General features: G+C 38.1%; 1 protein-coding gene across 14 annotated transcripts in view; it reads left to right on the top strand.

Annotated features, from left to right (window-relative positions):
• MYT1L (myelin transcription factor 1 like) overlaps positions 1-14,792 on the top strand; it is a 310,962-nt gene that overhangs the window by 203,856 nt on the left and 92,314 nt on the right. For 13 of the 14 annotated variants that reach the window (XM_049818973.1, XM_049818980.1, XM_049818979.1 and 10 more), the window contains one exon: positions 2,573-2,946. In XM_049818973.1, the coding sequence (XP_049674930.1) occupies positions 2,573-2,946 (374 nt within the window). Of the gene's footprint in view, positions 1-2,572; positions 2,972-14,792 lie in introns of those variants that run through there. The other variant, XM_049818978.1, reaches the window with a different exon arrangement.

The following is a 14,792-nucleotide window of genomic DNA, read 5'->3' as shown; positions in this document are numbered from 1 at the left end:
ACATATTTCCTGAAGACAGGTCCTACTGAATGTATCAGTGAGTAGCATCATATGTTTTTTAATGGAGAAAAATTGTGTGAGAGTTAAAAAAAATGCCATAAATCATCTTCTAACTAAGGAGTATAAATTCATATATTATTTCTTCAATTTCTTCAATTATTAATGTCTATATGTCCTCTTGGAGCTTATCACTATGAAATTCGACAATGTTCTTTCCACAAGAATTATTCATGACAGATTCCGAAAACCAGAGATGACTGAGACACACAGCAAAGTAGTGTGGAATATTCAAAAGGGTGTTTCAGGAAGCCCAAATATATATTCCGCTGAAAGCCAAGAGAGCTGAAGCGTGAGGGGAAAATAAGACAAACACAGCTGACCAGGGAAATACAGTGAGCAATAAAAGAACGGATAAAGGCATGCAAGACAGATAAATCAATGGGGTCATTGCTTTGAGCAGGGATAAACAAGTCTGAAAAATAAGCAAATAAGGGGATGATCACAAAAGCCAGAATGGGAAATGGAGAGAAAATTGCAGATGCTATAAAGACGAACAATAACAGATTTCACAAATATACGAGGAACAAGAGGTCAGTGGGAGAGACTCTCGTCTCCATATGTGGTCGGGAGGGGAAGTTGGTGGCAGAGGCTGCTGAGAAGCCGGCGCTGCCTTCCCCTCAGTGTGCTCGCCGGAGCGACCACAGGGAACATGCCAGAAACAGGAAAAAGTGTCCTGGAGGCAGAATCTGAAAAATTAATGAAACAAAGGACGAGAGTGGAACAGGTTAAGAAAGAAAAAGAAGAAAATAGGGCAGCTAAACAGTAGGCTCCAGGTCTGGTGGCCTGTTTCCCAGGTTTCTGAAAGACATGGATTTTTTTTTAACTCTCTTGGACTATGAAGTCTGTAGTACATGAGGTATATATAACCTGTATGATGTATATAGTTGAAGAGCAGAAACAAGCCAGTGCAAGCCGGTATTTTAAAGGTTTTATAAGAAAAAAACATGCAATGGTAGCTTTACAAAGTATAAATCCAAGCACAAACAAAACCAAATTCAGGATTGTGGAGAAACTGGTACAAACTAATCATGAAAGAGTTTACAAAAGCTGAGTCAGGGCTAACTAACACAACTGATTTTCTTGGAAAAGTGACATATTCCCAAGTCCTTAGGGCTGGACCCAACCCTTAAAATATACAAATGTTTGTTTCTGTTAGTTGCTGATGTGTCCTCAATTTTAATTCTATGAGCAAAGGCACAGAGAAGAGATAAATAAAGTGAAAAACTAAAGTAAAATTCACAACTTTACTTGAATAGCTGAGTTGCAAATAGTTATTTAATGAGATTTATAAAAGCATCAAAGCCGATCAGGCAGCTAACTGACATTGATTTCCATTCCCAGTTATGCACTTTCCAGGGGGGCCCGAATCCCAAGTGATGTCTTAGATTCTCACAAACTTTATATAATGTTGTGTAGAAAAGCATAAGGCCATGAAAAAAAGATAAAAGATGACAAAAAATGGCAATGACAGTTTCTTTCTACCTTTGACCAATAATTCGTATATAAAAAGTCATGCTATTATACTTAGATGCCAAATACAAAAATTAAACAACAGTTTAAAACAACAGTTTTGAACAGAAAGAGTGTAGATTTAGATTAGATGTAAGGAAGAAGTTCTTCCCTGTGAGGGCGGTGAGGCACTGGAACAGGTTGCCAAGAGAGGCTGTGGCTGCCCCATCCCTGGCAGTGTTCAAGGCCAGGTTGGATGGGGCTTGGAGCAACCTGGTCTAGCAGAAGGTGTCCCTGCCCATGGCAGGGGGGTTGGAACTAGGTGATCTTTAAGGTCCCTTACAACCCAAACCATTCTATGATTCTATGACTTTGTTTATTGTTTGGGTTTTTCCAATGTGAGAACACTTCCAACACTGGCCATGAAAACTGTTGGTTTTGGTTGTGTTGGGGAGCTTGCTTTCCCATTTATTCAGCATTGTAGCATATAATGGTGCATAGCAGTGGAGAATTTAAGAGAAATTAATCATTTATAATAATAACAACAAACAACAGCATTAAGAATGTGGTTGTATTTTCATTATTTAAATAGCATAGAAACATATCTTAATTGTACACCATCAAAACCTTACTGAATATTACAAAATTATGAAGCATTGCTTTATTCTTGATTATTGTACTGATAGCTAACAGGTAGGATAAGAGTGCCCTTTTTTTAACTATATTCATCTGCCTTAGAAAAGACTGTAACGTGCAGAATAGAGAAAAGAACGAGAAGGAAGAACACACATTTGTATCAGTTCTGGAACTGTTAATGCTGGCATGTACGTGTGATGCTTTCAAACAAATAATAGTTGTTCGCAATTTCACAGGTTTTCTAAGTGTCCTCCCCCTTGGTCATTATTACCTAAGCAGTATTTTAGTTTGAAAACATGCATTTTGAGAACAGCAACTAATCATGGTGTAGAATTAGAATATATGACTAAATGACATGAGTTATACAATCTGACCTACAGAAATCTGCAGCGTAGTGTAATAACTTGCATCTTTTATTTTTGCACAGTGTTTATGGCTGTCCTTTGGCAAAAAAAAGAAAAACACAAGATAAACAACCCCAAGAACCAGCCCCCAAAAGAAAACCCTTTGTGGTTAAAGCAGACAACTCTTCGGTAGATGAGTGCTATGAAACTGATGGAACAGAGGAGATGGATGAAAAGGAAGAGGAAGAAGAGGAAGAGGATGAAGAAGAGGAGGAATATTCTGATGATAATGAGGAGCAAGGTGACGAGGAGGAGGATGATGAGGAGATAGATCGAGAAGAAGAAGAGGAGATTGAAGAGGAAGAAGAGGAGGATGAAGAGGAAGGTGAAGATGTGGAGGATGAAGAGGAGGAGGAAGAAGAGGAGGAGGAAGAAGAGGAGGAGGAGGAAGAACGTGGTAATAATCAGAGTATTAGTAAAAAGTAAACAATGTGTGTTTTCTGGGTTAATCTTCTAGTGTGGTGTGTGAGGATTTAGCTGTGCAGTTCTCATTAAAGCTAATAGAAGTCATGCAGTTAAATCTCTCTGCTCCACACTGAAAATATACCCCACTGTGTCCTCTTAACATTTATTTTAATAAGTCTGTCTTCCAAATATTTTTTAATACACCAGCACTCACATTTCAAACAAGGAGGGTGGAGGTGTATTTGTGCTAAAAATGCTTGCATGTAATGTAATCCTAGTAGTGGATTAATGCATGCAGTTACCAGGAGAATATTCACGAAGGTACAAGCAAAGCATCAGCTACAGCTGGGTGCCTGTACTGATCATTTGCAAGTGTATTTGCTGGATCTGCTTATATAATGTCAGTGGTTGCCCACATAAATGCTGTCACAAGTTTGCAGATAATTTTTGTGAGCAAAAATGGGCCTCTTCCCTTTGAAAATTTTGCCCCATGCTTCCCCCTTTCCCAAGAAACTATTCAGAATGAACTATTATAATATACTTTGGTTCTTTGAGACTTGAATGCTGTGTACTTTAGTTGATTCTATTAAAAATACAGTGAGAGGTTTACATAGATAAAGTCCTTCTAAAATTCATGTATTTTCGTTATCATACCATGGCATAAATGCCATTTAGACATACAGGTCACTGGTAGTAACCAAATGAATGTAGTAGCAATGTGATTAACCTATTCACCTTTCTCTTTTTTGGGATATTGGACTCTATATAACCAGTATTTTCAAAATATGTAATCAGTGTCCGTTTACTCAGGAGTCCACATGCTGATGACAGACAACATAATGCACTGGGGTGAAATGAAAGAATCATGCAAAATGAGCTATCTAAAAAGTATTTTGTTCCCATTTCCAGGGAACACGTTTTTGGTTGGGTAGATTCACCTTTCTAACCAATAAAAATATAAGAAAAGCTTTCAGCACTCCTCAGTTGGATTCCTCTTAGGAACCAGGTATGAAAGTTGTGTGAGTTTTGTTTCAGCATTCTGTAAGGTCAGATCTTAAATCTTATAGAAAGACTTTGGACGTATTCTTTCCATTTGGGCAAGATGGTGGCCAGCTGGGTGACTACAAGCATTTTCTCAGATATCTGAATCTGTAGCATTTCCTCAATTGCTTAAATTTGCCAACAAAATTGGTAGAGCATATATGGCCAATCTTAAAAGTTAGATGAGTTTGATGCAACAGGGAAGCCATTTGCTTTTGCAGGGAGCTCTGCTGTTTCAGAACCTGGAAGAGAAGCTGTGTTAGATGAGGCTGATGTGCAACTGCTATTGCTATCCTGATGGGCAAGCGCAGGATGTCTAGCAGTTTATTTAAGAGATAATGGCGACTTAGTTTGTTGGTGCTTAGGTTATGGTGCAACTGCTGCTGTGATTTCAGCTGATGTGAAAAACTTTGAATCTACACTATCAAAAATGATAAAAGGAAAAAAAAAACCTAAGCAAAACTCAAGAGCTCAAGAAAATTGCTTCTGGCAAGCCAGCAGGCTTGATACTCAGTTTACTTTTACTATCATAATGAAACACAGTGGTTTACTTATTCCAACACAGTTACACAAGCAGTTAGCTAATCAATCTACGGAGGCTGACATTGCTTTTTGACTGCTTTCCTTCCATATATAGTAGGCTGTGGTTAAGAACTGCAAAAATTTTACAGAGGTACCTGTATTAGCTGCTCTGCATATTACATGGAATTTAAACTTACATAGGTCAAGTTTTTCTTAGGATCCCATGCTATTCCAGTAATAATACATATGTACATTAATAAATATATGTATGTTCTATGTCAAATACTAGTCACTAAGAAAAAATACTCATAAAATGGCAACAGTGATAATAGAATTTTATAAGAAAAGTATTTCATGATCTTTTGAGAATCAACATAGTAATCACTATGCAACAATCCCAGTGAGAGCCTAGCTGATTTACAAGTCAGAGTTACTAGCAATCAGTAAGGAGGGTGGTATGGAGTTCCTTATGTCTACGCCAAGGAGTGGAGAGTGATAACAGTTTATTCTTGGTGAGGTCTAAAAACTAATCAATAAATCAGGTTTTTTTAGACAGTTTATTTTCTATTGATTTTGGTAGGGATCCTGATGTTTCACTTTCTTCTGCTCATAACATAAGCAGCTCTGATGGAATTTGGACTGTTGATTTTCCAGGGGAACAAAATGCAAAGTTAGGGGTTCTAAAACTACATGGTCTGAATATGGTACTTGCCTTTGTCTATTGACTATATGAGAAAATTAGGTCTGTCAGCTCTGAATTTAGTTGTCTCAGTCAGTTGCTGCTCACTACAATGTAGATATCGTAGTAAACCACCATCAACCTTTTAAGTCACCTTAGCAGGAAGTCTGCTTAGTGTTCCTATCCCCCAGGTTTCTGTCACTTGTGCTGTGGATTAGAGCAGTTCAGAAAATTTCCATAAGTAACTATAGTCTAGGTGGACAAATAGTTAAAATCTTAAGTATTGGTGATAGAATTCCATCAGCAAGTGTAGGACTACACAGGCAGCAATTGGTGGGAGGAAGGGAAGACAGGAGGAAGGTAAAGTATTTTACTGTTTCTTAGATCAAATTCAGTGTTGTGTTAGAAAAGGGTAAATCCTGGGAAGCTCAGGTACCTCACTGTCATCTCCTTGCCTGTACCTTTTGTTAAAAGAAAGTGAATTGTGGATGGAATTCTCAGAGGATACAGATAATATACAGGTAATACAAGTATACAGTTCTTACTGAAAATACTTGGACATTCACTGAAAACATCTCGGCCTTCTTGAAATCACATCTTTCTAGCCTCTTCATTGATAAACTAAAGGACTTGGAAAATACAGATGTATCCTAAAGAAACACTCTCAAAAATCTCAAAATACCAATTTAAAATAAAAAGAGAAAAACACTAAACTTTTTTTAGATGAGTCCCAAATTCCATGCTCGTATTTCTGTATGCAATCCACTGATCCAAAACTAATGCTTAAAATTCCCCAGCAGTGGCCAGCATATCCTCTTTAAATTTCCATTAAATGTACTGAATCTCTCTGAAGAATAGATATCTCTCCATCTATCTGTGGATAGGCTTGAGAAGCCCTTATGTTCAGCACCACTACTAAAGGAAAGATGAAATATTTCCAATTTCCCTTATACCCCAGAAAGAAAGAGCAGGTAGATGACCTGCGTTACAATAACCTAACCTGTAAATTGTAGTACAAATGGGAAGAAGTAAGAGAAAAGACTGCTTCTGGAGTGCCCCTTCTCTGTGATGGCAACTGCCAAGGTCCTTTGCATTGAAATCTGAAGGGTGCATTTGATTTGCAAGGCAAACCGAAATACTTTCTCCTGAGAAGAGCTTGCTTCAGGTAGTTGGGTCTCTAAGACTGTTTCACAAAGCTTATCTATTATAGAAAGAAATCTCTGTTGGAGGAGCTTCTGGAAAAGATGTTCCAAGGCACCATTTAGCCCATATCACATGAAGACATTCAAGATGGCTTGTACTCTAGGTATTTCTTAATCTGCCGGGGTGGGAGGAGTCAGGCTGAGTCTAGACCTGAGGAAATTTGATACATCAATCAAATCCATTACACAGATGATGCTACAAAAACTATTGCAGTTTCCCAAGAGGTGATTTATTAGGACTTATAAATCTTTTAGATATTCCCTTACATTTTCTATTAAACTCAAGGTAGCTGGCATATACAGTATACTGCACCTAATTTTTCAGGTGGAATATACTGCAAAAATCACTGTAAAACATAGAGAGCAGTGTATATTCAAAGGAGACATAATACAGATTTTTAAAATAAAAAAAAGCTAGCACACGGATGCAGAGATAGATGTTCTACCTGTTTTCACATTTCTTTAAATTGTAGGATTGTTTTTAAAAATCTGTTAATATGTTTGGGTTTTTTCCTTCACTTGCATGAACTTGACACAGACACATAGGCTGTCACAATTTGAAATCCACCTATTAGCTCTATTAAGATTGTTAGTGCCCTCCACTGTCTTCCTGATCCCCTCATCAGATTGCTTCTGAAGCACTTATGTCCTCTAAGCAAGAGGAGACACAAACACCAATCTAAAGATGAAAGAAGCACATGTGCTGAGGAAACTGTGGTAGCACACAGCTTTCCAGCTGTGCTTGCCGCTGGAGACACTGCATCTTGATAAAATTAAGTTGACATATCTGTATTAGCAAGGTCGCCTGTCCAGCCTGCTGACCACTAATCACATTCATTTGTTTAAACTATTAGCAAGAAAGTGGTCATCTATTTGGTGAACACAGTAGGTGTTCAGTATTAATCAGAGCAGAGAGCTAGACTCACGTGTACCTCACAGGCAAAATGCCTAATAGAAGAAAATTATAGCTTTAAATTAAGAGGCCAGAAAGCATAATTTCACTGCTTAGGACAACGTACATGGAAAGAAGTGCATTTTCCAGGGCCAAAGAAGACTAAATAAATACCTGACAGTTTCACAAGGTGAAACAGTTCTTAACCCTTTGCTGATAAACTCTATTGCTGTTTTATTTCACCTCCTTCATAAAAGAAGATACAGGGTATCTCACCAATAACATTCTGAAGAACAGAAAAAAATGAATAGAGTTGCAGCTGGAAGACATTTATGCTGGCCATTGCATTGGTTACCTCTGCATAAGAAGTTAAAGTTGCCTTTCTGGTCTAATTACCAAGTGCTCAAGCCTGGGAGTGGTTAGGTCAAACCACAGCATAAGAACTTTTATTGATACCTTCTTTCTGCATTGAAGATGCAAGCATGGATTAAAACACGTTTTGCTGTGTAGCTGTTTGTATTATTTCATATAGAGACATTCAGACTAAACATTTTCTCTGAAAATTTTTGTTGGAAATAATGCAATTAAAAGATTTGGAACAGCTAGTTCAGGCCTGGAAACCTCAAAGTTGTGGAGCAGGGTGGGGAAACAGCCAGCCAGTAAATACCCTCTGGATACTTCTAGTTCTTGTGGAAAAAGTTCAGATCTATTTATTGCAATTGTTCTGTGTTTGTGGTTGGTTGGTTGGTTGGTGGATTGCTTAAACACGACTGTGGTGTTTAGTAAACTTTTGCTTGCTGCTGTGTTCCATGTTCAAGGTATTTATTGTTTGCTGCTCATAGACAGTGTAATTTGTTAAGAGCATTATTTAAACATTATTTTTTAATTCTCTGAAGTGAGATTGGGCCTGATACTGAGCTTGTTTACATCAGGACAAATCAAGAATAACTTTATGTCAGTAGAGTTACATTTACATGAAGTGGTGTTGCACGTCATACCTAACTTTTCCTCCCCTCGAATATTTCCTTCTATGTGAATGTTTTAACTCAGAAGCTCAGTAAACTTCCCATGCTGTGTCTAGAAACTTACGTGTAACTTCAAGCAGTTAGTAGCCCTCTTCACTTTAACTTCCATGTTTGAAGTTAGGAATGTACTTAAGTATCCTTCTGATATAGAGGTTTGCATATTTAGCTCCTTTTCTTCAAATAAAAGGCCTTAAATGATGATGTGAAATATCTGATCCTTCAAGAGCAAATAATTCAATTATAGCTTTATGCAGTGTAAAGAAATTATTCACCTTTGATGAGACAGATTATAGATCTCTGCCATACACAACTTTTGTTGACATAGCAGAAATTCTGTAGAGGACACTGGGATGCTTAAGGAGTTCAGGATCTGAACTGAAGGCCTTAGTAAGAGCATCATGGAACACATTCAGCACCACATCTGATTTTAATGCTGCTTCATTCTGAATCTATTTTACATGGCATGGAGTTGCTTGCTTGTATTTTTAATTCTCTAACCCTTTCCTTCAGTGTTAGCTGAACATGAGATGTCAGGCCCATTGTAATGTCAAATTCTTTCAGGGCTTCTGTGTGACCAAACCTTTCTCTAGTCTTGCCAGAGCGGTAGGTCTGGAAAGGAGCTGTATATCTCAGCAGTGCTGCCTTGGATTCTCGCAGATTGCAATCCTCTAGAAGAGGCTGTGTAGAGGTTGCCTTTTCTGTATTTCCATTGCATCCTTCTGTCTGCAGATAATTGCTGAGTGTATCCTTGATTTTTTCTCTTCATTTTTTGTCTGGCAAGATCATATAGTAAAATTAATTCTTTCTGGAATAAGACAGATTGGAGAAGAAATTCAGAGCAAAAGTGCTGTAGCCTTAGAACTGTATTCCTAATCTCACTCAGACTCTCTGTAGCCTGCTCATTACCAACAATCTCCTGGTTTTGGCACAACTGTGCCAAGAAGCTGGTTGCTTATGTGTTATAGTGCTTTAAAGAACCAATAGTGAACTCAATTATACAGCAGCTCTTTGCATCGATATTTGCAAACATAGTGACCTAATGTTGTAGAAAGTCTCAGTCTCACATCTGGGTTACGGCACTTTGGGAAACACATTCACAGGTTGTTCAAACTCTTCATGTTCTCTCTTTGAATTCCTTTGCCCTTCACAGTGCTACTTCAAAGGTTGCATTGTCCCCACTGTACTGCAGCTTACATGGTGACCACGGACTCTGTATGAATCCTTCTTGATGCTACAGAAGTAGTGATTCTTAAAAATAAGTTTTTCTTGGTCAGTGTTAGAAGTTCCTATTTTTCCTCTTCTGTTTAGGGTGCAGCTCTAAGGACAAATTTTGATCACCCTGTTCATTCACAGTTCCCACTGGGCTTACAATATTTGTCCTAAAAGAGTGAACACAAATGGCAGCTTTTCACCCGGAAAAGCAGAGAACCTTATTTGGTAGCTGTAGGAGTTAATTTTCTGCTATTACAGTTCCTCCAGGAGATAATAAACGAAATAAAATTCCAGACCGGATTGATCATTTCTTCTGATCCATATCTATTCTCATGAATCATATCTTGGGGCAAATGCCTCAAGTCACAGAAATTTTGTTTAACTGAAATATATAAACAACAACACTAAGAAAGCATTCTTTTCAGACAAAAGCATTGATGCATAGTGAACATATGTACGTAATCCTCAATACTTTTTGTTATGGAAGCACTTCTTCCTCATTTTACAGGTTTCAGAACAATTCAGTTTTGTTCTTTTGTCACCTTTATCACATATGACATAGTCTTTTTATACCCTAAGAGATACTTTCCCTTCTGTGAATTAATGTATGTAACAGATAGACATTTTTTTGAGAGCAGACTGTGGGAGCTACAGTTAGTGAGCTGGACAGCAAGGAAGGCCAAGCCATTTAGCAGAAGACAGAAAGGACTAACGCTAGGAAAGAAACTACCTCAAGGAGTTTGGTAAAGGATGTTAAATTAGGAAAGGCCACTGATGTGGTTATGGACTCACTCTAGTTGAAATCCTCAGAATTATTTGGCACATAAAGGCTTCATGCAGAAAGTACTGAAAATAGTCAGTCACTAACATTAAGCATGTCAGGTATCTATAACACCACACTTGGTTTTTCTAATGTTTTGGGTTGTTTTTTTTTCCCAAGGAATCCATGGCAGATCTTATATGCTCTATGCAGTAAAGATTACTGCTTTAGCAAAAATTTGCGGTGGCTTTGTAAGAGAAAGTTTTGCCAGTTAACAGGATTGACAGCTCAAGATTTAATGGGCGTTTATTAGGTGAGATCACCAGATAGTTCTGTCATCCCAAAAGCTTAATTTTGCAGGCTATACTATTAATAGGAAGAGTAAGTAATAGTATTGCTGTGACACTGAAGGAACACCACAGAAAAGCTGAATTTACAATTATAAAACAAACAAAGCAAGCAGGCATTTTCTTCCATGTAGTCTGTAGACATGGATTACTGATTACTGACGGTAACAAGAGAAGGATCTGTGTGGCATGAGTACTTCCAGTCACCTAACACAGGAGTGTTTGCAAAGCTGCTCAGGCCCCTGTCAGGCGAGGGTTAGATCTTTACATTTTCCAAAGCATATGTGGTGAGATTCCTTACTTATCATATACACTTTTAAGGCACGTTATGCAACTGCTTTTCTTCTGTTTTCTATTGTATCAAATCTACTGTTTCATGAAATGCCTCAACTTATCACAGAAGTTCTATATAAAGAAGATGCATCTGCTAAACATTTTCTTGGACACCCTGTAAAGCACTGGACTGAAGTTTTTACAGAAGACTGCCTTTTTATCATCTGCAATAATTAAAACATCATTGTACTTTAAAGGCTGGCATCCAAAGGAAAGTTAAAAATTGTTTTTCTATTGCAATACGTTGAGTAAAACTTTGCCCTCAGATCATTAAGCACAAAATATATTTTAAAAAGTAACAGTGGAAATACAGAACAACAGATAATTATTACCAGACTGTTAGGAATAGGGCTGGAGCCGGACTTAAGAAAAGTATATTAATGTTTATCTTAGAGTGGTTTTTTTTTCTAATGAGAGCAGTCCATGGATGTCCTTCTCTGAAAATAGAGCCAGAAAGGGCAACTTTTAAGTGGATAGAAACTGGAATCCTTTCTTGGCAGCCAAGGATCCTCCTACATTTGATGGAGTGAGATAAATGTTTCAGAGTAGAATGAAATGGGAATTCTGCCCCTACCTGTAGCTCAGGTACCTGAGTTTAGTGTGAGAGGTGATGGAGGAGTTCATTGCCGCATTTTCTTCTTTCCTAACACAGAAGGTTAGAAGCTAGACCAGAGACTGCTTTGCATAAGCAGTGCTCTTACACATTCTGCTGAAGCTCTGTCACACCCTAGAAAAAAATTTTCAAGAACTGCAGTAGACCAAAGGGGGTCATTCTTCTGGGAAAGCAGGACATGCTGGGTTCCTGTCTTTGCTCCAAGGACACTCTCACCATCTTTTGAATTGACTGCTTAGTATTAGGTTAAAAATCAGTCCTGGGAGCCGGGATCAGACACTACATTTCTTTCTTTTAGGCAGGTCCTCTTGTTTAATACGTACAGTAAAGACAGTGTATTTTTGCATGACACAACATGGAAAAAAAAATGTACGGGTCTTACACTACTCTTGTGTTTTCTGCTTCCTAGTGGAGCTTGCATCCAGTCTAGCTTTTATTGTGGTGACTAGCAAACTTTTTTGGGACATGTGGTATTGAATCCACACAAACTGGGAGAGCTTTTACTCTTAGTCTTCCAATTCTTTACCAAGTGACCTACTAAACAATGTATTGTGCCTGGGGGCTGGGTAGGTGGGGGCGAGCAGGGGAAATGAAGGAGGAAACAGGCAGTTCTTCCCTTGGCTACAAATTATAGCAAGGCAGTCAAAGCAACACTTTATGGGAAGCCTTTTCCTTTCAGGTGTGTATTAGAGCATACCTATTGGATTGGGTCTTTCTGGGAACTTATGTATGAAAACATCTGGTGTCTAGAATCCTTCAAGGCTTAAATGGCAGATAGGTGGAGAGCTACTTAAGGCTGGAGCTGTTTCGGTACCCGTGGAAGCAGAGCTTTGAACAGTTGATCAGTGTTAGGGTGAAGGTGTCTCCCAGGTTTAAGCCACAAGTGAGCATAGGTGTAGTTGTATCACCAAGAGAAATAGACTGTTCCTCTCTATAGAACATGCCACAGGAGAAGTCCAATCTGAAAGTGATGTAGAAATTGCTGCTGCTATTCGTAAGATTTTTTTTTTAAGAAGTAATTCGTGTTGAAATGTCCATTAAAGATAAGTACAAGTTTAAGAACAAGTTCGATTCAATGGCTGGAGGGCCTTCTGACACAGAAGTGGAAAGAATAAGTTCCAAGTGTAAAAGTCAGTGCAGGACTTATGCAGGAAAAAAAAAAGAATGCAGAAAGACATAAAGAAATGATTTGGAGGTCAGCATGGGGGTACTGCGGAAAGCAAGTGAAATATGCTGTTAGGATTCCTTCCGGGACAGCAGTAAATGACAGAGTCATGATAGCTGCAGTCTAGAATCTACATTATGCAGAATCTTTAAAATAACAATAAAAAGGCTTTAAGAAAGAAGGGTAATTTTATAGTACAGCTGATCAGGATCAGGGCTAGACAAAATACCCAGACCACAGGCAATGCAGCACAGTACAGTTCTTTTCTGTTGTTATATTCTCCCCTCCCTAGTATGTAAGCATTTTACTACAGTTCATGATGTGATGTAATTTACTGTGTCTTTATACCATACTGATGGAATTTTATATCATTGTCATTAGTAGAATCAGAACTAGACAGATGCAGAGCACTTTTAAAAATCCAACCAGTAAGTGTAGACTCCCTGAGAGTTTTTATAACATGGAAAACCAGGATTATTAAACTTGACTTGATCTGTGCAAAAGATAGAAAGAGCGATGAGCCGAAATTACTATTTAGAAATGCATAACTAAAAGTAATAGCAGAGTATAAAGCAAGAATAACTGTCCTTTGGCATCTGTGTGTTTTGCTTGAAATCCAGAAAGTGCACATCACTGAGAAGATAGGCAGTGTGGCAATAATGTACACAGTTTATCTGATTTTTAGGAATGGATTTGATGCAGTTCCATTTAATAAGTTCATTTCGAAATCATAAAACGTAATACAGCACCAGATACAAAGGGACAGAGGGGAAAAGTTCATGTTGGATAGGTTAATTCCATTGGCTTTTTAGTAGCTCAGATACTTTCAGTGTGCAGAAATTTAAGTTAATGAGACAAGAGCCTAAAAATAATCATACAAAGTAAAACTGAAAGTGAACAATATGTTAGGGTGATGTGAGTATGAATCACCTGATGAATACTTGAAGAAAAAAATAAAAACAAAAATAATTTCAGGCAGAAGTAGAGGTATTGACTTTATCTCATGTACATTACTTTCACCAGTGAACTCCAGCAAAAAAAAGTTCTGAGCTGAACCATCCTGAGACCAGACTCAGACTCAGGTTTTAGTTTTGTACAGTATAAGAAAGATTATCTCTGTATCTACATGTGTGTGTGCATATATTTTGGAAAACTGGCTATTGTGATTACTGTCTGATTGATCCACTTTGTAGTTTGTTGTTTCTGTGAGCCCAGTTGGAGGAAGAGTTTCAGCAGAGATGTTGTGCACTGAGACTGTGCCACTGTAGTCAATTTAGGTACTGTGAGGCTGGCTACAAAGCCACTGCCATCATAGCTGGCAGGTATATCTTCAGTTGGAAATATATAGAAATACATGTAAATATGTAGGTGTTTACATTTGTCCAGCGAAAGTTTTCCTTTTTTGAGATACAAGCTTTCATCATCAGGACAGATACTCCAGTTCAGATCTGAAAAGCAGTGGGAAATCCCTCATAGAAAGGAGGAGTTGACAATTTCTAAACTGGTGGCACCGTGAGTTCTTTAGGTGGACAGATAGTTGGAACAGCTTCACTGGAAATATCTTTGCAGATGCAGTAGTGACTGAAAATGTTTTTTAGATCTGTTACCATAGCACACGTTTTCTGCATTTGACAGGTCTCTGATACTCTAATCTCCTTCTTAGACATTTCCAATCTCGTAGGCCATCTGTATGTGTAATACAGATGGCAAATAAACAGAAGATAATAAAGACTCTTTGTAGCTAGCTGAGAGCTAGCTGCACCATTGACTCACCATTTTCTGTTTTTTGAGGTCCACTGTATATGTGTTCTTGACTGAGTGGAGTAGCACGGTTAAACAATAGGTTCCCATTTGCCTTACTCGTTCCTTCTGAAGCTACAGTTAACTGTGCTTTCCATTCATCCCAACTTACAGTTTCTTCTGCCTTGTTTTCTGTCTCTTCAATATTGTCTTCAAAGACTCCATCTATGTGAGTGAATAAAGCAGACCATAGTCCACCCATTTAATGCTGATTTCAACACTCGCATGACTTGAGTGCATACAACTA

The sequence above is a fragment of the Accipiter gentilis genome, chromosome 16 (genome assembly GCF_929443795.1).
Source record: "Accipiter gentilis chromosome 16, bAccGen1.1, whole genome shotgun sequence".
NCBI classification, from domain to species: Eukaryota; Metazoa; Chordata; class Aves; order Accipitriformes; family Accipitridae; genus Astur; species Astur gentilis.
Note: the sequence above shows the minus strand (reverse complement) of the source record. Positions and strands in the feature narration are given on the sequence as shown.